Genomic DNA, 24,409 nt, shown 5'->3' on the forward strand with positions numbered 1-24,409 from the left:
TTATAGAATAATATCCAACATTTACAGATTACTCGAGTTTTTTACAAGAGATGAATTTATTTGACTTATATTATTACACAAATACTTATAAATTGAACAGTAAAGCGTTTAATTATAAAAAAAGGAATATGAAAAAGCAAAACATTGAAAAGCAAACGTTGTCAAAACAAAATCCATGTACGAATAAAATGTAGTAGAATATATTGTATTTTTACCAGTACCAAAGGTTTGTGGAAAATTTCAGATCAATCGGTTGCGTGGAAATGTTTAATATTCATTTGAAAAAATTCAACTCACACGTGCCAATACGTGAAGTTAAATAAACGCTTGTAAAAAAGAAAAAAGAAAAATTTAAAACTAATTTTAATATTTGCTTTTTCTCTGCATTATTTTTTAATTCTGAATATACATATAGTTTAAATGGAAAAAAATTACGTATTTTTTGTCAGAAAGATTTTTTTGTTTTCGAATTCGATTTTAGTATAAGACTCTGTTTAAGTTTTATAAATATGAAAAAGTATTTTATAATAAAAACCTCAATCGTTTTAATAGATGAAGTCATAAAAATCGTGGTCTATTGTTAAAGCATTCACGTTTCCTTCGTTCTTATCATAAATCTTACAAACTATGAATAAGAGGTCTTCCTTTTAAAGACACTATTATTTTCCCTATAAATACTTTGTAGATTTTTACGATAGAACTCTTTGAATAGCCTCATTTATTTACAAAGTCTTAAAAAACACTTATTCTTGTATTTTTATGATCATTGTTATTGGTTTAACATTTTTGTACATGGTTTTTTTTCTCTCTATGTAGGGTAGGGTTCTGTAAGACGTAGAGAATAAACAGATAATCGTATCAGTAAATCATTCTCAAACATACAAATTCTTGGTATTATATCTGTGTGAAACTTTAACATCGTTTGATAAGGTTTCTTACTGCCCTTTTGGTTGTAACACATTACTGTGTGACGTATAAGCTGTTCAACCAATTGTTATGATAATTTTTCAGATTTCAAATCGATTATATGTTTAAATAAAGTGATGCCCTACAACTAAAATAAACATAGCCTATTATATTATCTTAATGTGTGTGAGCTACGCTTAACAATCGCGTAATTTAATTTAATTTTACTGGAGTGCGTATTTAGGGGCCAAGAGATACTAATTTTTGACGCGAACTTAGCTTGAGAGTTTTTTAATATACTTATATAGTAATCAATTAAACTTCATAACCCCATTCCATCCAACTCCATATACAGTCCTGTCATCCCTTAATTTAGTTTTAACTACATCTACACTTCTTTCCTGTATATAAACACACATGAAAACAAACTCAAGGAAAGGAAAATATTTCTGATATTGTTCTCAGGGTATGATATTTTATTTTAATACTCCAATCCATCATCCATTGGAGTTATATATTTTGATCAATGTTACTTTACATCGGACAGCGATCGATGACTGTTCCATTAATAAGGTCGCTAAGCACTTTGACGTAACTCTTTTACTGACAGAGCAAAGAAAAAAATAATGTATGTATTTGCACAGGAGTCATTGAAACAAAACTTAATTTAATTCTATTTCTGGTAAAATTATTATTTAAACCAAATTTAATAACACTTTAAAAACAAATATTCCCTCCTTTTTTCCTTTTTTCTTTGTTACAATATACAGGAGTAATAAAGATTAGTGTAGAAATGAAAGTAAAAAAAACACATTAACGTTTTAGTCTTGTAGTTTCATGTTGGTTATCTATTTTTTATTGATGGAGGTATTGCAGAGGACAACGATTCAATCTTTAGTTTGTGTTTGCATGGAAAATTCATTCATTTTTGTCACCAAAGACGAATGTCTCAATAAAACATCAAAGGCTTCCGTATACAAACAAAAAATATTTTGTTCTTGTTGTCTTTTTTATATGGGGATGCGTTTTTATATTCATTTATATAAAAAATATGTATAAGTATGATGCATTATATGTGATTTATAATGAAACTGAAAAATTCGGAACCAAATTGTGATTGATTTTTTTATTAATGATCTTAAATTCAACATTAAAATCCTTTAAAGTATTAAATGGGTTGAAGAATAAATTTCATTTCTGTCCGTTCCAACTTCGTGCGGCTAAAATTCATACAAAGGTACCCTTTCCATTTCCTGCCCTTAATGTTAAAACACCCCATTTTTTGTCTTAGTGAAAGCTTTCTTTATAAAAAAAACCTTTGTTCCAAATTTCAGCTTTTGAGACTCAATAGTTTTAGATGTGTGTTGATCAGTCAGACAGAAGGACAGTTCACATACTAGCTGTTGCTCGCGGCTTCGGGTACGGGTCATAGCTTCATACCAAATTTTATCAAATTTGGTTCAATCATTTGGTCGTGAAAGATAAACAGCCACACGATTAATATAGACTACATATGGGTATTACAAACTCCCCCGGTACTGCGAAACTTAGCTTCTTTTTGTGTATATATCAACACGTCACTTTAAGGATTATTATTATTAATGTATAATACAAGTTGTTAATTTCTTACTATTCACTTTTATTCCTTCAATTTAACCTATTACAAGTTTTTTTGAATGACATTTTTCATAACTAACTTGTCCATCTAGTGACTGGCTAGTAAAAATTCGATATCGGAGTTCGAACACAGGTTTGAGCCTCAACAATGTTATTGGATTTTCCATCAATAAACTTTAGAAGTTGTCATAATATTATTATTCAACAAGGTGAACGGTGATTTATTTACTGAAATCAATAGAAAAATACAATAAGTTTTTTTCAGTCAAATCAGATTGATTTATTATGTTTTGTATTATGACATAAACAAATTCGAAAATATACCAGTGAAGTATACAGCTTAGGCGAGAAAGGTTAACAAATGATTTATACCATAGTACGCTTTGTTGTTAAAATTCATCAAATTGTTTTTGGAGTAATTTAATCAGAGTAACAATTAAAAATATGGTATATAAACACTCTCAATAACCACTTTATAATATTCAACAAAAAAATAAATAATGTTCCCATATTTTAGAGTAATAAATATGTTTCTTTACTTTTCATTGATTTTTTTTATAATAATTCCTAAAAATAAGTATGTATTCTTTATATATGTCGATTATAACATAAGAACTTGAAATGAGTAAAGTTAGCCTTATCCGATACTTTAAGCGAATGGGACTATTACACTCGAATCGGGCGAGTTAGGCTGAACTGCCGACGTGATACCGCAATTCTATTCCATATTACAGTTCAAATACTAAAAGCACTTCTTTCAGTGAAAGGAATTATTTAATATAGCAAGTAAAAAAAAGTCTTATGATAGATGTTGAAAATGAGAAGGAAATTTTCACTAAAAGAAAATAAAAACAACATTAAAAATTTCAATATTGAACTTAAAATATAAACGAAACTACAAATTAAAAATTATACAACGTAAACGGACTTAAATCTAGGCTTAAACATGTTTAGTAGTGAAGCTTGTTCTAAAAGTCCTATCCTAGTAATCATATCAGGATAACTTCAGATATAAACCGATTAAATGTTAGGAAAAACAAAAGAAAATCTAATTACGAATACCTAATTGAGTGTGAATCGTGTAATCATCTTCGTCATGTCTATGTGTATGTATGTGTTAGATATCGATAAATTCGAACTAATGTTTCGTTTTGTACAGGAAAATGTTTATGAGATTTTAATTCAACAAATTAAACCAAATAATTATAAATTAAAAGATGTTCTATTTATGCAACAAAAAATGTGTTGTAGCTTGAAGTAATACAAAATGGCTTCAATCACATTTTCATAATGGGCAGCGTCGTTAGCACAATAAAATGTTTCAAACGAGCTGAAAATGATCACAAATATAACGGTTTGACGCTTAATGTGATAAAACATATTCAAAAAATATTTTTTATGTTAAGCGCGTAAATAATAATAATGTAACTTATTTAAAAAATACTATTTAAACGATTATTTTCGTTAAATTGAGATGAAGTTTGTCGTCAACGAAGTAAACGGTGTTTAATTTATTTGTTACGTGAACTTGGTTAATTAATTTAGGCAAGGTCTGGCTTCATTTAGATATGAGCGTATTTTAGACGGGGAAATCGAGCATCGGGCTCCTTTACATTGTGGTCTATCGAGGGTATCTAGTAATCTCTTTGGGGTCAGATAGTAAATTGGTGTGTAGTTCCAAATTTTGCGTAATTTTGAACATTAAATTTAAATTATTCAAATTCTGTTTCTATACATATAAAAATCAAAGTAATTTAGCAAGTACCATTGAATCGACATTTTAAAAAGTGAATTTACACTACACTTAAAGGTATTTTAAGTTGTACCGAATAATGCTATTAAAAAAAATTGTTACTCATTTCCAACTATTACAGAGGTAATTAAAAACAACTTAATATTATATCTTGCATGAAATCAACGAATGCTAACTCAACGCTTTATTATTATCTTTATAATCTTTTAAACGCCGTTGTAATTATTAACATGAGATATTAATATATTAATTAGCAAAGTAACTGTTTTAAGTATTTGAGAATATTTATTATGTAAAATCAAGTATTGACTTTGTGGAGATGGAAAAATGGTGTTTATCCGTTACCGTTAAGAATATACTTAAATGTGAATGAATACAGTTTTTATGATTTTAGGAGAATAAGATACTCCTTGAGTAATGAATAATAAAATATTGTGATCTGAAAACATATATATATATATTGAATAGTATATATGCTAGTTAATTGTCTAAGTTTCCTAACCACGTATGTCGCAGAGTTAGGTTTGTGTGCACAAGGGATGACAATGGGAATTGTAGTGCAGCTTTGGATCCATAGTAACACCTAAAATTACTTAATAATAATACATGAATACTAAGAATTCAATAAGGACTTAAGGTGCCGTTGTTAAATAAAAAACACGATATACACATATTATTGTAAAAAGTAGGTCATTTATTTAGGTAATTTGTAAAAATTAAAAAAATTATAGGTAAATACTAAATAGTACAAAACCTTATATTGATTCTAGTGGAACGCCCATTGTTAGCACATACCTAGACGACATAATTCCACCAACGAAAACGTTTTTTCACCCAAGCATACAAAGCAATAAAATCAAGACATATTAATGGATGCTATCATTTTAAGATCGAATTATTTTGTGTGATACACAATCGAATGCTTTTGATAAAACCCAGAATCCACCAAGACCAATTAATTTCTCCAGCACATCATATATATGCCCAAGCAGCGCCGTTCCTGCGTCAGTTGTGAAGCGACCCTTAGTGAAACGATATTGATCATTGTGAAAATAGCATTTACACCCAAATAGAACAAAAGTTATTCGAAATATATTTTTTCAAAACTTTACTAGACTGGAGTACTGAAATAAGATTGTTTATTTTTCGGGTTTAAAAAGTGATAAAACTTTATTTGAGTAAATCAGGAAATAAACCTATATTCAAACATCTGATAAAAATTTAAGCTATATACGGACTAGTATTAAAAATGCTTAGTTATTAATTGTATTTTTTTTTCCTTCAATATTAGTTTTGGGATCATTTTTTCCTCAATAATGTAGTCGAATCTGGTGAAGATTTTATTTACTAAGATAGTTTAGTAAGTACTTTTATAAAAAAAGAAAAAAGCCTTCATATATGTTCATTTAAAATTCGTAATTGCATTACAAATTTCTACGCCTTTTCTGACAAAATTTTGGCTGATTCTGCATTAAAGGATTTATAAAAGCTTATTCTACATGAATATATTTTATTTGCAAAAGCTTTTTGTCTTTTTTAATAGTGATTTGTGGAGTGGCAAAATTTCAGAAATATTATCTTTTAGCATCGCAACCTTTCTTTACGGATTGCTGCATGTTATATAATTATTTATTTTTAGACGAGGTAAAAAAGGATCTTCAAAAGGTAACTTTCAACAAAAATCCGAAAAAAAAGAACATTTTCAAATTAAAGCTTTCGACGGAAATCAGACAATTTTATAAAACTTCGCGCTGCTCCTCTCAAAGTTTTTATTTACTTTTTCAACCAAATTGAATGTTTCATGTTTAAACAAAGTTTGTTTACATCGGATTTGAGAATTATTGTATTTCTCTGGTCATGATTTGTGTATCAAAATTTTTATCAACCCTGTTGATTATGACCATGACATATGAAATTACCATGATAATGTATTTTGAATTTACGATGAATATGCAAAAATTAATCTCACAATTCCTAGTTGTATATTTTTTCGTCATATATATTACCTTTAAATATATATATTGAATTAATCTGTTACAGCTGCGGAAACCGGTGTCGACGCTCTCAATCCCCGGCGCTATGAAGGCGTATTCCGGGAGGGACGCGGCGGCTGAGGAGGCCGGAGTTGCGCTAGTCGGCGTTCACAGCGAGTACCCGCGTTACGGCGAAGAGAGGGCGCTCGGCGGTGGCACATACAAGGGAGGGGGGACAGCCAAGCACAAACCTAACATAGGATATAGGTAAATATAGCTTGTTATTGTTCTAACTTGATAATCTCATACAAAAACTTAACTTACAGGCTAATTAAGTAACACGAAAGGGTTCTTATCCCCAAAATGAAATCATATAACTCTTTGGATATATGGGGTAGATCAATTAATAAGTTAAGTTTGAAGTCATAGGTAATTTAATTAAAACTCAAAACTATTTAATACAATATTTGTGCTTAATGTTTACTTTTAAATATTAATATATGCCATGAGTATACCAAGTCATGTAGCAACGACCTTAAAAACCACTTACATAATCTACACCAATTTTTTGAAGGTGTCAAGGGAATTCTGTAGTGTACGCATGGTTTATTCTGCAGTCATTTTTAAGAATTTAATCTCGCGCTAGTTAGCTATTTTTCCTTTGAACTCGAGGAACGAAAGTTTTGCGCTGAAGTAAGTAATGGCCTCTTTCGCTAATAACAGCCGGGATTTACCTACTCCTAGATTTAACACTTCTTCGGGTTTTAATTTAGCCCAGTGAGTCTGTCCTATAATTTCGACATGAGTTTTTCTATAACTAATTTGAATATATATAAAAATTAAAAAATTCTAAGGCTGTAACTTCATTCCAAACGACCTCAACATTATATATTTTTGTCAAATATTTCGTGGATCGCAATTTACAATAAACTAAAAAATTCCGCCACGTGTCCGACTATCAATCGGACCGCAAGTAACTAATACTATTGAACTGATTTTCATACGGTTTTTCATCAATAAACGAAGTGTTTCATAAGAAAAGTTTAGTAGTATAGTTCATAAGGGTATAAATTGCCTGAAACAGACGAATACCATGAGGATTTTGGCAAAATTATGCTGTACTGGACTGCTAATTGGGTTGTACTAGGATGTATTATGTTTTGTTAGTGTATATATGGCATATGTATTTAAATATATATATACCGTTATTTTACCCGTGCGAAGCCAGACGGGTCACTAGTCAGGTATAATAAAGACAAAGATGTTTAAAGAAACCTTACTTTTACATACGTCAGCAGTTTCTTGAAAACTGTTTTAACACTAATAGACCTACATTCTACTCCGAACAAGGGTGACGAGATAGCATAACACAATGCAATATGCATAGGCTTCAGATTGCTTATCAGCAAGCTAATTAGAATCTAATTTCCTTATGAATGAGGTCAAGAATCATCTTAATTAATGAAGTGTGTCCATTTTTTACAATTCATAGAAAAATGTTTATCACCAATCAAATCAAAGTATAATATTTAATTCGAGTAGGCTCTCACTTTTAAAGTAAATTAATTAAAAACTACCGGCTGTTCAGACTGTACAGTGTATATATCATATAAATACTACTTAGCAAATACGAAATATAAATCTATAATCATTTATTGATTTTATGTGTCATTTATATTTTTTCCTGAATATTACATTGGCATTGCCTTAATATTCGATTTATTAAGGCAATATAATACGGGATTAACACGTAGAAGCATACTTATCGAGGAAATATTTTATATTTTATGTAAAACAGCCACAGCATTTTGATGTATTGTAATATATAAATATTGATTGTGATGATATCTATATCAGATAAAAACAGTATGAATTTTTCGGATTTCAGAAATTTCGATTATAATTTACTAGATTAAAATTGTTCTTTCAAAAATAACAAACATTAGTCAATAAGACAATACTAAAAATTAAAAAAAAAAATCCAATATAACATTATTACGAAGTTGATAGCTTTTATTTTTCAGAAGCATTCGGTTCTTTACTTTACCTACAAATAAAATTATTTAAAGCTGTTCTGGTGAACGATTGAAACGCTCAAATTTCTCACCTCGAAGTTGATAGCTTTTATTTTTCAGAAGCATTCGGTTCTTTACTTTACCTACAAATAAAATTATTTAAAGCTGTTCTGGTGAACGATTGAAACGCTCAAATTTCTCACCTCTTCAGTAGCTTCGAAATTTAAGAAGTATTTTTCGAAATAGATTACCGAAAATCGATACCGAAAAATAGAAAAGACTTCGATTTTTAAAATAGTACGATTAGAATACCAAAATTTTTTTTTAATAACTATTTATATGCCTTTAGCCACGGCATAGACAAGCCAGTATCAAATTTAAATTTGATATTATTAATATATGTTATTCCTGTTTACTTACTGATTGATTGTTTTTTATTATTTGAGGTATTTTTAAGACAAATACTTTTCTTATTTTATTGGATCTTTAAGATTAATGTTTTATTTTTCTGCACACGTATCAATCGTGTAAGAAAAATGGCATAAAACTCTGGTAAATGTTCGAGTCACTCTTGATTAATTTCAAAGATTTGTTCGCTAAATTGGAGTGTTGACCTCGTTTTATAATAAATGCTTAATCCTGGTAATTATGGTGTTGAATTAAATTAAGAATTTATTTGTTTACGTGCATTATTGACTTATTTATAATACTCGCTTAATTCAAGCAAAAATATGTGTTTTTAAAGACATGAATTTATTACTTAAGTAATGAGTAATTAACATAATAGTACCACTTGATTTTCTAATACTTAACAATATACGTTAAATTAGTAAATTAAAAAAAGACACGTTATGGTATAATAGAATCATTTTTATTGGGTTAAAAAGATACAGTTAGATGGTATGTAAAAAGTGTTGTCTCAAGACAAAAAGGCGTATGTAAAACGATGACTAAATGAAAAACAAACGTCACAGAAGCGCTGACTGCAAATTTCCGTATAATTAATAAAGATGATTTAAATTTTGAATTCACGTTTCAAATGTACATTCCTGTGAATATATTGCGAGGAAATTTCTATATTTGTAAAATTAGTGTCTAAAGTAGGAAGAAGCATTCTAGCATAAAGTCTAAAGCATTTTCCACTACCTAGAACGTGACAGAATAAGCTTTAAAATGTCCTCGTTTATACTAAATTACTTTGAACACCTTAAACTTTTATGACGTATTTTATTACTGAATTCAGTGAGCTCGTAAAAATAGCAGAACGCTTGAAATAAAACAAAAAAAAAACGTGTCATAAATTAAATCGCAATGAGATAATTATAATTGATTCCTTTACTTCATGCACGGTTTAATATCAACTAAGTACTTTTTATGACATAGCCTGAACAAATATACCACTGGATGATAAATGATTATTGTGCATAAACATTGCAGCTCGTAGACTCGTCACCAACCTTAGGAAGTAATGTGACGTGTTTGTGCCTGTGGTTAGAACATCAACGCAAAAAAGTCTTTAAAATCTATACTAATATTATAAACGCAAGTAATTAAAGTAAAGTAATTATTTATGTCTGTTTGATTTCAATAATTTATTTTTATAAAGCAAGCATGTAGTGCATTTTGCTATCACTAGTTCCTAACTTCGACATAAGTTCGATTTAAATTAAATTAGCCATGTTTTACTTTGTCATTTAATTTAATTTATTTCGAAATTAAAAAAAAATAATGTTTCGATTTTGTAATAAATACGTAAAAGATGCATTATTATTATAAAATTGCCGATGAATATATCTATATATATAAAAATGAGTTGCTGTTCGTTAGTCTCGCTAAAGCTCCAGAACTGCTGGACCGATTTGGCTAATTTTGGTCTTGAATTATTGGTGGAAGTCCAGGGAAGGTTTAGAAGGTGAGTAAGTATGATAAAAATGCTAGGAATATTATAAAAAAAACAACTTTGTTTTTCCTTAGAAATAGATTTATTAGAGAATTATCATTGATTTTCTATGATTATCGATGTAAGACAATAAAACATTGATGTTTTAAAATTGATTTTGCATAATTTAAAACATCGCTACGTCTATTTTTCGAAACTATTTCTATAAAAATAAGTGGCATTTTTCGATGTCACTTTATAACTCAAGAACGGGCTCACCTATCCAAACTAAATTTTCAGGGTTTGTTTGGACTATTTAGTAGATGGTTTATGTGAAGTTTGCTCAAAATCGGTCGAGTGATTCTTCATTAATCACATTTTTTGTAACTAATGAATTCAGTGGAGATAATGAATTTAATGGAGATTTTCCAGACTAGGAATTGTGCTGTTAAATTAAAAGTAAGTATTAATTAAAAAATGAGTCTACTCATCCACCAGTTTCAATTTATTATTTAAAAGTACAGTGTTTGCATTTATTTTCATGTCAAATTATACAGAAAAAAGTTACTGCCATGAATTTTTATTTGTATCGATTGATGTTTCGTCCACAAGCACTAAATTATATCTCGAAATGTGGTAAACTGTATCATCAGTACATCGTTGACACGTATGCTAAAATAGAAACTGAACGTTTAAAATTTTTTCGTTTCAACCGAGCATAATTAAGATCCGAAGAATATATTCAATTGCAAGATACGATATCGAATGATGGAAATGTAAGTGACATCGGGTGATTCACTATATTGTGAAACGAACGAACGGCACAAGACGCAATTTCTTATGTACGAAAAATGGTTGACCGGATCTATTCATTACATTTACATGTAATCCGCAGTGGGATGATATTAAAAACAGTTTATTTGAAGAACAGTCGACAACTGACCGTCAAGACATTAGAGCACGTGTTGTTCGGAAAAAAATTAAATTACTTATAAAAATAATGTATATTTGGAGAGGTGCGTTGCCATATTTACTCCATTGAATGGCAAAAAAGGGGATTTCCGCATGCACATGTATTAATTTGGCTATTCAATTTATACCCGAATAAGTATTCTTTTTTATAAAACATAAAACATCCCTTTAAAAAAAATATTAACAAAAAAATTAACATTTTGATAATAAGTCGGAATGCGGACAGTTGACCCACATTGCGGGTAAGTGTGCGGACACCCGTGGGGTAAGTAAACGCAATAGGTTAAAAGTGAATTCTATAACTAATCAACTTATAACAGAGAAAACTGAAATTAAACAGATTATTCAAAAAAAATTATAAAGAAATTGTCACAAATTTTTAGTTTTTCGTTAAAATCTGTCAAACAAAATTATCTTTCAGGTCCCCAACGTCGTTTCTTTACTCCTTTTACCACGATTCGCAGTCTTGCGCAAGCGCACAACGAAAGACAGCAGTGGGGACTTGAAAGCATTAGACTGAGAAGCTCTATTTTATCCACTATATATGAACAAAACCCTGCTGAAGAACTATCGTCCCATATCCCTACTGAGCCACGTCTATAAGCTGTTTTCAAGAGTGATCACGAACAGTCTTGCCCGAAGATTCGACGATATTCCAACCCCCAGAACAGGCCGGTTTTCGGACCGGATACGACACCATGGACCACATCCACACAGTATGGTAGATTATACAGAAATCCCATGAGTATAATCGGCCCTGCCTTTGTCATGCATTCATGGTCTATGAGTAGGCCTTTGACTCGGTTGAAATCTGGGCTGTTCTGGAGTTCCTGCAACGTTGCCAAGTTGATTAGTGACACATCCAAGTGATGAGATGTCTCTACAAATCTACCACCGAGTACAGAATCAGCAAACAAATCCCATACTATTGCCTCGAGGAGTGAGACTCTAATAATAATCTAATAATCCTCTAATCACACTTTACAATTGAAAGAAGAATGTAGATATATTTGATAAACGAAAGAATAATTTATAGTAATTACAGAATAGTTTGTGATGTATCAGTGTTTTTCAAAACTCTAAAAAGTTGAAAGTAAGTCAACGAAAATACTTTTTTAGCAATTAATAACAAACAACACATAGTGCGGCGCGCAGGCATGTCGCAATTAATTTACCATTTAGGCCTCACTGATTGGTCGAAACAAACCCCTCCCGCACCTTTTACATGAGAAACAGGCAGTGCGCTCGCTTACCCACTGCGTTCGGTTACCCCCTACGACTATATACACCATAATAAAACTTGACCACCTATATTTTATCTGTGTTGTATTTAGTGAAATTATATTGATTGGTATTGTAAATGAGTTTCAAATTAAAACTTATGGTATAGCCAGTTTATACTAAATGGTTTTGCACATTTTATGTTGTAAGGACTTAATCATAGCGACATGGCAATTTATCACGCAACCACATGATTTCTGTGTCATTGAAAACATAGAAAAAAATATTGACAGTGTCGTTTTTAATGTAAGTATCAATTGTTTATTGTTACAGTTCATATCACCAGTTTCGCTGCGTGCAATGGTTTCTATTCACATCACATTTGGACCAATTTAAGCATTTCGAATATGGCAGTACGAAGTTTGCCGGGTCTGCTAGTGATTGATAAAAGTTGAATTTCGTGACAGGCTGAATGCCACGCTGGTGAAGCATCGGGCTCATCTAGTAACAATTATAATTATAACAATCAAATTTGCATACATATTATACATATGACATTAATGTCAGCTAAATGATGTCATATGATAAATGTAAATGATTGTATTCAATTTTGCGTTTCGCAACTATTCAGTTACAAAATGTATAAAGCGAACACACCACAAAGACGACAAGATAATAATTTTTCGCTCATTGAATTTTATACCAGCATTTGTTGCTTCATACAATGCAAATAAACTAGAATATTGTATTTCATTTCATATATGCCTTCTGATAAAACTAGGAAATGGAAATCTACAGAGCAGAAAAACGTACGCGATGTGTAATACAAAAGGAGTTTTGTAATATGCGTATTTTATATGAGTTATTGAACAATTTTATGATATTGAATTTATGGAATTTAATATGATACATGCTAGTTAGAGTGGAATGCTTAATATTTAAAAGTTTAAATTATTTTTCAAAGCAATTAAAAGTATAATAATAATTTTAAAATTACTTGTTATGGAATACTTTTTCTATTCGGAACGGTATATATGGGTAGTTAGTAAAATGTATTATACACGGTTACATAAGGCCATTGGAACAATCAGATGCCACGTGGATAGCTTGTTTATGGCCATGGCCTTTTATTCATAAATATTAAATTAGTGGATAGAAATTGGCTACGTTCAGTATATTTAAACGAAACTAATAGAAGAGTTTTTTTTATAAAAATGTATGTCACGACTCTAATTTTTAGCTCCAGCATCATTCATAAAGGTTTAATTTGCTTATTAATCAATTTCGTCGTTTTATATCCGGCTCGTTAAAATTATCTCCGGTATTATTGTCGGGAGAGGTTTTTATTACAACTTCTAAGCCAATAAAATATTTTATTCTTATCCGGATATGTCTCTTGCCGAATTACTGAGTAAATAAAAATGCAGTATGTTATATATAACGCCTTAACTCATTATATACCTCAAGTTATAAGTTTATTTATATATCCTGGCTTCGCACGGGTGCAATACTGATACCTACTAAATATACTACAGAATTTATTTATTTCCGACGTCACATTACAAACGTTTTTTTAAATTATCAGCGTTTCTTTACTATATTGTGCATGTACTATATACAAAAACTTTCCCCCGAGTCACTCAATCTATTAAAAAAAACGCATCGAAATCCGTTGCGTTTAAGATTTAAGCAAACATAGGAACAGAGAAAGCGATTTTGTTCATACTATGTAGTGATATTTCATTACTATATCTTTACGTTTCATATAATATATATTTTTACTAGTATAAAATATAATAGTAAAAAAAACTAGATAAATAACAATTTTTTTCACATATTTGGTTGAGGATTTCACAGATATTTTGGATCTGTGACATATCGATTAATGTTTCAGGTAATTAATAATTCAATATCGAATTCAATAGAAATATTCATATGAAAGAATAGGAAGACTTATAGATATAATTTTCTAAATGTTTTCTTCTTGGATCTTTATTATTTCAACACGAATGCTCACTTATCACACCTATAAAACTGATACTAAACGTTTAGTGGACACAGGCCTTGAACGAACGGAAATAACTTGCATCGGGTCGAATCGATTTTGTTCGTCTTTAGAATTTAATGATGCATTTCTTGTTATTAATTTACATATTTCATACACAAGGGTAATTAGAAGGGATTCGATATTCATCGATAAACAACTGTTATTATCGATTTATAAAGGTGAAGACAGACTTATGAATTTAACAGCTTTAAATTTTATAAAGAAAAATATAAACTATACCACATTTGTCTATACTAGTAGGATAAAGCGAAAGTTTGTTTGTATGGATTATGATTTCAGGATCTATTAGTCCAATTGACTATAATAATATTGGTGAGAAATAGTATCGCGTTCGAAAGCCCATTTTCTGAGAAAGATATCTTAAATACCATAATATAATAAGCTACGAAGCTGGATTATTTATGTGAATGAATCCGCGCGGAGCAGTTATCTATTCTATAATATATATTAGTATAACAACAAAGATATGATATAAATATATTCAGCAAGAAAGGCTACTTTCTAGTAGTCTTAGATAGACGTACATATATGCAAGTAAAGTATGCGTATTTAGAGCAAAATGTATTCGTATTTTATTTACCTGTTATTGATTTTTCTTTACTTAAAGAAAATATTTTTCATTTGTATAACGTTTAATTCAATGGCACAATGAGGTGAAATTATTTTTGAACACGGTTTTATCTTGACCCGCATGTTACAAAGAATAAAACGTAATCTTCCAATCCAACTTTCAGCTACTTCCGGTCTGTTGAATATTTTGTAATATTACATATATTCATAAAGCCAATAATCTTTAAGCATTGAACAATTCATTAAGTGTTTAATTTTATTACTTTTGTTAAGTTATCTGAGGGTGGAAGGAGACTTCAATAGTTTCCTTATAATAATATACTTTACTAGCGACCATGAGATTAGTGTTGCCCATAATCGACCTTAGTATTGCATTTTTGCGAGACTAAGATAAAAAACAAGACCTCCTCTTGTTCTTATATTTAGGCAATAGTACACGAGATAAACTATGCACCTAATTAAGTACATAAAATTCACGGCTTGTATGACCTTGGATCTGTAATTTTTTGTTTACATTCACGGGTTCCAACCACTTGTCCAAAATGAATCAAAACAAAATTTAATATATATTACCAAACTTGTAATTCTTTCTCAAAAAAATTAATCAAAAAAAAAAAAATTTAAATCGTAAATCGTGGTTCTTTTTAATGTTACCCTGCCTTCGTAAAATTTGGACAGTTAATCATGAATTAAGTCCCCGGACGTTAATTACTTGAGTTCAAACTTTAGTAATCTGCGTCAGTGGCGAATATTAATTAATGGACAGCGATCAACTGTTATAGCAGACCATCAATATCGCTAATCCTCCGACAGTGAACCTTTGGCTCGAACTCTGCTGAATTGAACGAATTTCATAATCCTTGCGGTACTGTCAATCAATTTGAAAGCATTCGTTCTAAATAAACTTGTTCTTTAAGCACTGACCTTTGATCGATACTTTTGAATTAAGAATATGATAATATTTTTCCTTTTTATTTTTCCAGATTAGGTAGAAGAAAGGCGTTATTTGAAAAGAGAAAACGAATAAGTGACTACGCGCTAGTTATGGGGATGTTTGGTATAATTATCATGGTTATAGAAAATGAATTATCAAGTGCCGGAGTATACACAAAGGTGCGTTGTTAACTTTTTATTATATTACCTAAAGCAATGGTTGCATTGACCCTTTATAATTTTTATACGTAAACAATTATCCAGTGCGACTTAAGCTTTACCTATTGTGTGTTAATGGCACTTTGCCAGAAACCTACACGCAACGGCTCACAAAACAACAAAATAATATAAAAAAACGCAACCACATATTTTATATGTAACGGTATTATTTATACATGTGAATATAAATTTATGATGTAGGTCGGACGAGCAAATGGGCCACCTTATGGTAAGTGGCCACCACCGCCCATAGACATTTATCGCTGAGAGAGATATTAATCATTCCTTATATCGCCAATTCACCACTCACCATAGGAACTAATATGTTATGTATCTTGTGCTTACTCACTCTGCAAGCCGGAACACAACATTAAGCATAGCTGTTTGGCGGAAGAATATTTCGGAGTGGTCTGAATCTAGACAAAGTCCTATACAAAGCAACAACTTATTACATATTAAATTGTAACATATTGTATAGGTATCATCATTAATTGAAAGAAAGAAGTCTGTAAATTTCCGACTGCTGGGCTAATCTAGTCTCCCTTTTGAGGAGAAGGTTTGGAGTCGATTTCACCACGCTGCTGAAATGCTGGTTGGTGGATATATATATGGCCAAATTTCTTTGAAATTAGTCACATGCAGGTTTCCTCATGATGCTTTACTTAACCGACGAGCACGAGATGAATTATAAAAAAAATTGAGCACATGAAAATGCAGCGGTGCTTGCCTGGCTTGAGCTCACAACTTTGGTTAAAATGCACGTGATCTAGCCACGGGGTCTGGGATATCGGCTTATAATAAGTATATGAATTGGTAATCCTATAAATCAATGTATATTTTTTGTTCTATTACAGGCATCAATATATTCACAAGCGCTGAAGACGCTAATATCAATGTCAACTGTGATCTTACTCGGCCTAATCGTGGCTTATCACGCTTTAGAAGTACAGGTACTAAATATAATACACTTTTTAAATATATTATTCTGATAAAAGAACGAAGGTTACATTTGCAAAATAAATCGTTTTAAAAAAATTGCATAGCTGAGTGTTAAAGCTATATTCCGCGATTGGCAAGGCGACATGTTCCTTTCGATAATAATATTACGGAGTTTATTCTACTACGCTACGAGGGTCGATTACAAATGTTTCACAATTGTTCCCGATTCACGTGGGTATCCTCACGATCTTTTCCTTATTGCTGAGTGCGATCTCAATTATAGCCACACAGTAAGAAAATATAAGCTCAGCGGTGCTTCCAGCTTCTTACACGTAAAAACTCTTTTATAAATTTTCAGTTATTTATGATAGACAACTGCGCTGATGATTGGCGGATAGCTATGACGTGGCAGCGGATTGCACAGATTGCCCTCGAGCTAGCTATATGCGCAGTTCATCCTATCCCAGGACAGTACACCTTCACTTGGACCACAAAATTGGCAAATAAAGGAGGAGTAATTGGTGTTGAAGTAGTAAGTATATATTTTACATGTATAATAATCGACCATAGATTGATTGGTCTTAATTGAATAGATTAATGACAAATAGTAACGAACTAGTTTACTAGAAAGTCGAAAATATATATATTTTCGAAATTAAATTATGGATTGATATTTTACGATCTTACTTTGATTCGACGTATGCGTGCTATGAAATGGGATGGTGGCCTTTTTAAATCATGTTTAATATTCTCTTAAGTTTTTTCTAGTACTATTTTACATTTATTTATTATCTGATTTCTAAAAGATATTTACGATTAAATTTTCTTCGTAGGACACAATATATAAGCAAATTCAGGTCTGTATTAATCAAAAGTCAATATTAGAAGTTTTATAATAACTTTGAAGGTTTTCTTTTGGAAAGCATGTGCATTGCATCATTAACAATGTGCCGCATTCGCCATTCCTTGCCCAATCCCAGAATTTGTTGATGGATTTTGTTACCATCTTATGAATTTATGATTGATGTTCCTTTCGATCCCGTGGGAAGCACATACGTTGTTTAAGCTTATACTAAAATAATTCAAATCTATGTTACGTATATATAAATTGAATATTATGTCATCGAGTTTTTATCATTTAAACTTTGAGCATGAAATATAAATTAAATGATACATTTATTTATGTTTTTAACATTTTAAGTATAAGCTCAATCACATTATGTTTCAAGTGTTCATTTAAAAACCTTGTTATATATATCCTTAAGTTATTGGTTCTAGAATCTACAAGTTTATATGTTTAATAATATATTTCTTTTAAATTCCAGGTTCCGTATGACGTAACTCTTTCCCTTCCAATGTTCTTTCGTCTGTATCTAATATGCAGGGTTATGCTGCTACATAGTAAGCTATTTACAGATGCTTCGTCCAGAAGTATAGGAGCTTTGAACAGAATTAATTTTAATACTAGGTAAGGAAAATTTGTAAAAGATACAAGTACTGTTAGATACTGCAAGATATCTACCAACTCTAATTATATTTTCTAACTGTTTTATCGTTTTAATTTCACAGATTCGTATTAAAAACTCTAATGACTATATGTCCTGGAACCGTATTACTTGTTTTTATGGTATCACTTTGGATAATCGCAAGCTGGACTTTAAGGCAATGTGAAAGGTCAGTATTATAAATCACTTAAATAAAAGAGCTAAATTTTGTTAAGAAAACGTCTAAAAATATCAGTCTCATGTCGAGTATATACAAAAGTTAAAGTATTTATTTTAGTCTATGTGTATTAATAAGCTAATCGTTACCATGAATTGAGTCATCAGTATCGCTTATTTTTTATTTTTATTTGAATATTTTGTCTTTTATTATTTACACGAAATTGTTACCAACAACTATCGGTGTATTGCCTAAATGGGCATGCTAATGCTTATGTACTGTGTCGTTGTTAAATTATTCGTTCTGCTTTTTACCCTCTGTGTTTTTGTTCCAATGTTTACTTTGTTATTCAAATGATGTTAATGTAGTAATTCATAATTATCACAATGATAAGAGTTTGACTTTGAATACTTTCGCTAATGTAGCCATCAAACAATTGAACACAATCGCTGTATATAAAAATCGACTTAGTATATGTGTTAGATTTAGCAAAGTGTTGTAAAACGAAAATGCTTAATGTGCTCTAAGTGTTAGTAAATTTAATATTGATTTTAATAATGTTTACATTAATGTTTATTGAGAAAAGTGCTGTGTCGAAACCTACACCGCAGAGGAATGCACTATTACTACAAGATAAAGTATTACTATCAGCTACGGCAGATCACATTACAATAATTGCCGGTTTGATATTATGTGTAAATCAAACAATCACGCACAAAATGGCTCTAGGTTCCAACACATTAGATAAGCTTACAATAAACTGGCAAAATATACGCACAAAACCACTGCACTTTTGTCACACTCACGCATCAATGAGATATCTCTGCTTTCAGATAAGCAGAAGGCTTTCTATTCTTCCTCTTCTATATCTCTTTTTCTCTCTTGTTACGTTGTCTTTGTAAGTGTTCATTATCTGTGTTATCATAACCCTGTAATACCAAGTAAGTAAATGGAATTTTCACAGCATGGCTAACAGTACATTATATTTGGTATTGACCCCAAATAAATGTTTAGTCTGCACGTTGTAATCAAGTCATATGATATTAGTATTTGTGTAGTTCTAAAGTTTATTTTGTATCGTTCGAAAGGCATGCTAAATTATTGTTTGTTAAAAATCTTGTACTATGGCTCGATAGCATTTCAAATTTTTTATGAAAATTTTTCATTTCTCTGAATGGAATATTTAAATAACGGATTAATTTACATCCGGCTTTTTTAATGCAAAATATATTGTATTATACAATCGGTTATCTTGTGGTTCTTGTTGGGCATTTTGGCTCTCAGGTTCCACGATGAAGACCATGCCAATTTGCTAAACTCAATGTGGCTGACAGCTATAACCTTCCTCTGTGTTGGCTACGGTGATATAGTTCCAAACACTTACTGCGGCCGTGGCATTACTCTCACCTGCGGTATGGTGGTATGTATTATAACAAATGGTAGGCTATTTGGGTTTCATCTATATGAATCGTTCGACGGGAATTTCGAAAAGCCTTTTTTCGCTTTACCTAGACGTAGCAAGAATCAATAAAACGAAACCACTGCTGTTTTCTTTTTCTTCTGTTGTCTTGCTTTGTCTAAGAAAACTGTGATAGGTTGGTAAAGGTGAGCCATTTTATGTGTCATAATCTACTTCACAATTGACTGAAGCAATTTCAATTTCACAATCAAAGTCAAACTCTTCAAGACGATACGATCTTTCTATTTCTTCAATTTCTTTCTTGTTTAAAAAAAAATCCTTTCACTTTTGCAATGGGATATGCTTGCGTGCAGTACTGATAGGTAGGTTATACACATTACTTTAACCTTCAATAACAAGAATATCAGAAGGCAGACGTACTAAGTAAAGCGATGAATTTATTTTCAAAAGGTTTCACGATGAAGAACATGCTAACCTACTCAATGCGATGTGGCTTATTGCGATTACATTTCTCTCCGTCGGTTTTGGTGACATTGTGCCAAACACATATTGCGGCAGAGGTATCGCCGTAAGCACCGGCATTATGGTAAGTTCCTCACAGACATTCGTGTTCGTGTTGACTGACATCCAGTGCATATTTGTTTTGTTTCAAGATATTTTTTTATTTCTACTCAACTAAATATTTACCGTGTAAATTAATCTTAAGATCTCATAGCACTGATGTATATAATTCTTTGGTATTTTCGATAACAAAGTCAGTCAACACTAACATTTTATTGTTTCAACAGACGACACTCTACACATGATAATTGTTTACACTATAACAAGAGATATTGAAATCACCGCTGTTTTATGTATTCGATGTTACCGTTGATATTTATGTTCACAGATTGTAAATCAGATGTATGGTATTGTAATTATAAATTATATAATAAAGGAACGTCATAAATGTTGCATATATTGAAATAAACATTGTCACAACCGCTTAATTATAACTCACATTAAATGTACACACAAATGTAAATTTATTTTACTCCCGAATTTTAAAAGAATAAATAAATATTTTTAAATAAATGAAAAATTTATTGTCTATTGAATAATTATATCGTCCATTTCCCTGTTAAAGCCAGCTATTAGAAATATTTAGTAGAATGGAATGCTTCAACTCTCCTCTCTTTCTCTAGTTCTCTTTTCACTTAACTATTTCACTGAATTGCACAATACGTTTGTTTTTAAAATGGCTCACTTTTCCTAAAATTATTTTGTCTAACTTGAAAGTAAACATAAGGTTTAATGCACTGTTTTGTATAAATCGGAGTTTGTAGTTGAATAAAGATGGAAATAATTATAACATAAAATTAAACGAAGTGTTTTTGCACTAATAGATGGATATGCACTGAGGTATATTTGTTACAAAAACAAATAACTATCGTTATCCTGTCTGCGAGTGGTTTGAAGTGTGAAAAATGTTTGTGAATTGATTAATTTTAATGTAGATATAGTAATTAATACCTTTTCAGCTAAAATTTGCAGTTCCATAATAAGTTTGGTACACGATTAGAGTTTAAAGATTTGAGCACTAGATATTAATAAATAAAAGCATCTAATATTTATAATAATGACGCTATTTTAACAGCTAAAAGTTTTAATGATTTTGTATAACATTCATTAATAAAATAACATTATCGAGGATGATCGACACTTATTAATTTCATCATAACTAAAATAAATTATCTTTTTATTTAAAATAAATAGCTTTAACGTCTATTGTCCTCGAATAAATGAAATTTAAACAATAACTGGTAAAATATACCACATAGATCAAATATATAGTTTATTTTCATTTCTAGCCTGAAAATGCATTTTTTTATTTAAGGAATGTGAAATCTTGAATGCTTTTACACGTTCGCTTGCATTTTACATTAAGGTATTCACTTAACAGGGAGCTGGATGCACTGCGTTATTAGTCGCGGTTGTTTCAAGAAAATTAGAGTTAACTAGAGCTGAGAAGCACGTTCATAACTTCATGATGGATACACAACTTACTAAAAGAGTAAGTATTTCATTGACATCAGTTCACCACAATTGTTAATCTAATTAACAGGGGGCGGGATGTACAGCATTATTAGTGACCGTTGCGTCGAGAAAATTAGAATTAACTAGAGCGGAGAAGCATGTTCATAACTTCATGATGGAAACACAACTCACGAAAAAGGTAAGGTAACTGTTACACTAGTGACAGACCAAGGAGTTTGCAAGGTAAGATTATGAAAGTTTGAAATAGATTGCCATTGTAGTAATATACATTTTGATATAGATTAGGCTATGAACTATTGATAATAGAGTTATACTAATTATAGATATTAACAGAGTGAACTAATCTTTGTGGTTAGTAGATGTGTTGATTTTAATAAACTGGATTAGATGCTAATAATAATACTAACAATTGGCATATTTGCAGTTTTTGAATATGATTATATTTTTTAAATTATTAAATAAAAAAAATATAATTTCGAATGAATTGATTTATGATATTCCAGCTGAAAAATGCAGCAGCCAATGTTCTAAGAGAAACTTGGTTGATATACAAACATACGAGACTCGTGAAAAGAGTTCACCCGGGTCGTGTGAGAACACATCAAAGGAAATTCTTGTTAGCAATTTATGCGTAAGTATTTAAAAAATATTCAATACTAAGTATTTAATAAAACTAATGTTTTATGCTTGTGCACTACAAATTGTCATACATAATTCTTTGCTATTGATATGACTAGTAGTATGTGCAGATACATGCAATAGCAAAATTGACTTAGGTAATATCTACACATGTAGGTAATACCTAAGTTAGTTGTTTGAACATAAAGAGTTATTTGAAAAAAGTTTGCCCTATGTCAGCATAGAGGTAGTACACAAAACCTAAAATCTCATGGGTGGCTGATGATAATGATCGATGATGAAAAGAATTAGCTGAAATTTCTAGGGTTTGTTTATTTAGGCGTAATTTCAGGTCATATATAATCAAATTTCGTAACAAAAGTAACAACAACACTTTTGGTCTTAATGTTGCCATTATCAATATTTGCCACTCAAATATATTTGATATATTTTTTTAAATAACGTAGTTATAGAATTAGGAGTTGAACCAATACTATTTTTTTAAAATTTCAGATTACGAAAGGTTAAAATGGATCAGAGAAAACTAATGGATAACGCCAACACGATAACAGACATGGCAAAGGTAATTTCAATTAGAATGTCTTTATTCCAAGCTCATGCTACTTTCATACACAGATCCATTTAGATCCTTAGCTAGCACTCGATTTTAAAAAGATAAATTAACAAATGGTAAGGTAAAGGACCAGTAAAATTTACCTAGCTGATAAATTAGTAAGCATGGCCCCAAATTCGTCTTCATTCGCTAAGCGCACCTTCGTGTAGAAGCAAATTAAAACCAAGCTTTATTATTTAGAGCGCATGTGATCTCGTAATTCTATGTTAGAGATTTTTTGAAATCACGAAAACACAACACAAACATTTAACAATTAACATTCCCAAGAGTTATGTCTTGAGTTATTTTTTTATAGTACAGAAAGATACTACACACGAAACTATTATTTAAAACGAAAGTGCAAATTGAGCTGCAATGCGATTGATAGTAGGACCCCTTTCTTTTGCAGACTCAAAACACGGTGTACGAGATTGTATCGGATATGAGTACAAGGCAAGACACAATCGAGGAGAGATTAACTAGCTTAGAAGAAAAACTAACTACGTTACAAGTATGTATTTATATAAATTTTGGCAAAATTATTCATATACACTAATTCATTTCATTAATGAATGAGCACAATACCTTCAGTGTAAATTACTAAAGCGCTTCGGAAATATTTTTTCTAATCTACATTATCATCTGATCGTCATTCATCAGGCTTTGATATTAATACTTTGGAAAAAAAATATAATTTTCAGGAACAAGTGAACAATTTACCAGATGTCATGGCGCGGTGTCTACAGCAATGCTGGGAGCGGGCTGAACAAAGAAGGAACTTTCTTCACCCTGACACAGCTGCCGTCCCTACTCCACCTGCATCATCTATATCTCCTTATTCCAGGTATGTATTGTTGTATATACGTATATTTTCCATTAAATTTATGTCAAAATGACTAGAGCGGTGGCAAGAGTGAAAACAATTTTTTGCTCGACTTGACGTAGAAATTGCTACTGAACACACTACTTTGTATGCAACTCCAGATTGAACATT

The 24,409-nt window shown here is 30.7% G+C and overlaps 1 protein-coding gene across 11 annotated transcripts in view; it reads left to right on the plus strand.

Moving 5' to 3' along the window:
- LOC124534635 (small conductance calcium-activated potassium channel protein) overlaps positions 1-24,409 on the plus strand; it is a 274,246-nt gene that overhangs the window by 246,468 nt on the left and 3,369 nt on the right. For 2 of the 11 annotated variants that reach the window (XM_047110579.1, XM_047110589.1), the window contains 13 exons: positions 6,317-6,516; positions 15,958-16,087; positions 16,981-17,076; positions 17,424-17,597; positions 17,899-17,922; positions 18,391-18,533; positions 18,635-18,739; positions 20,598-20,733; positions 22,252-22,362; positions 22,688-22,815; positions 23,316-23,385; positions 23,807-23,926; positions 24,117-24,259. In XM_047110579.1, coding sequence (XP_046966535.1) covers positions 6,317-6,516; positions 15,958-16,087; positions 16,981-17,076; positions 17,424-17,597; positions 17,899-17,922; positions 18,391-18,533; positions 18,635-18,739; positions 20,598-20,733; positions 22,252-22,362; positions 22,688-22,815; positions 23,316-23,385; positions 23,807-23,926; positions 24,117-24,259 — 1,580 coding nt within the window. Of the gene's footprint in view, positions 1-6,316; positions 6,517-15,957; positions 16,088-16,980; positions 17,077-17,423; positions 17,598-17,898; positions 17,923-18,390; positions 18,534-18,634; positions 18,740-20,011; positions 20,148-20,597; positions 20,734-22,089; positions 22,201-22,251; positions 22,363-22,687; positions 22,816-23,315; positions 23,386-23,806; positions 23,927-24,116; positions 24,260-24,409 lie in introns of all 11 variants that reach the window. The other 9 variants (XM_047110581.1, XM_047110580.1, XM_047110583.1 and 6 more) reach the window with 9 other exon arrangements.

The sequence above is a fragment of the Vanessa cardui genome, chromosome 13 (genome assembly GCF_905220365.1).
Source record: "Vanessa cardui chromosome 13, ilVanCard2.1, whole genome shotgun sequence".
In the NCBI taxonomy this organism is placed as follows: domain Eukaryota; kingdom Metazoa; phylum Arthropoda; class Insecta; order Lepidoptera; family Nymphalidae; genus Vanessa; species Vanessa cardui.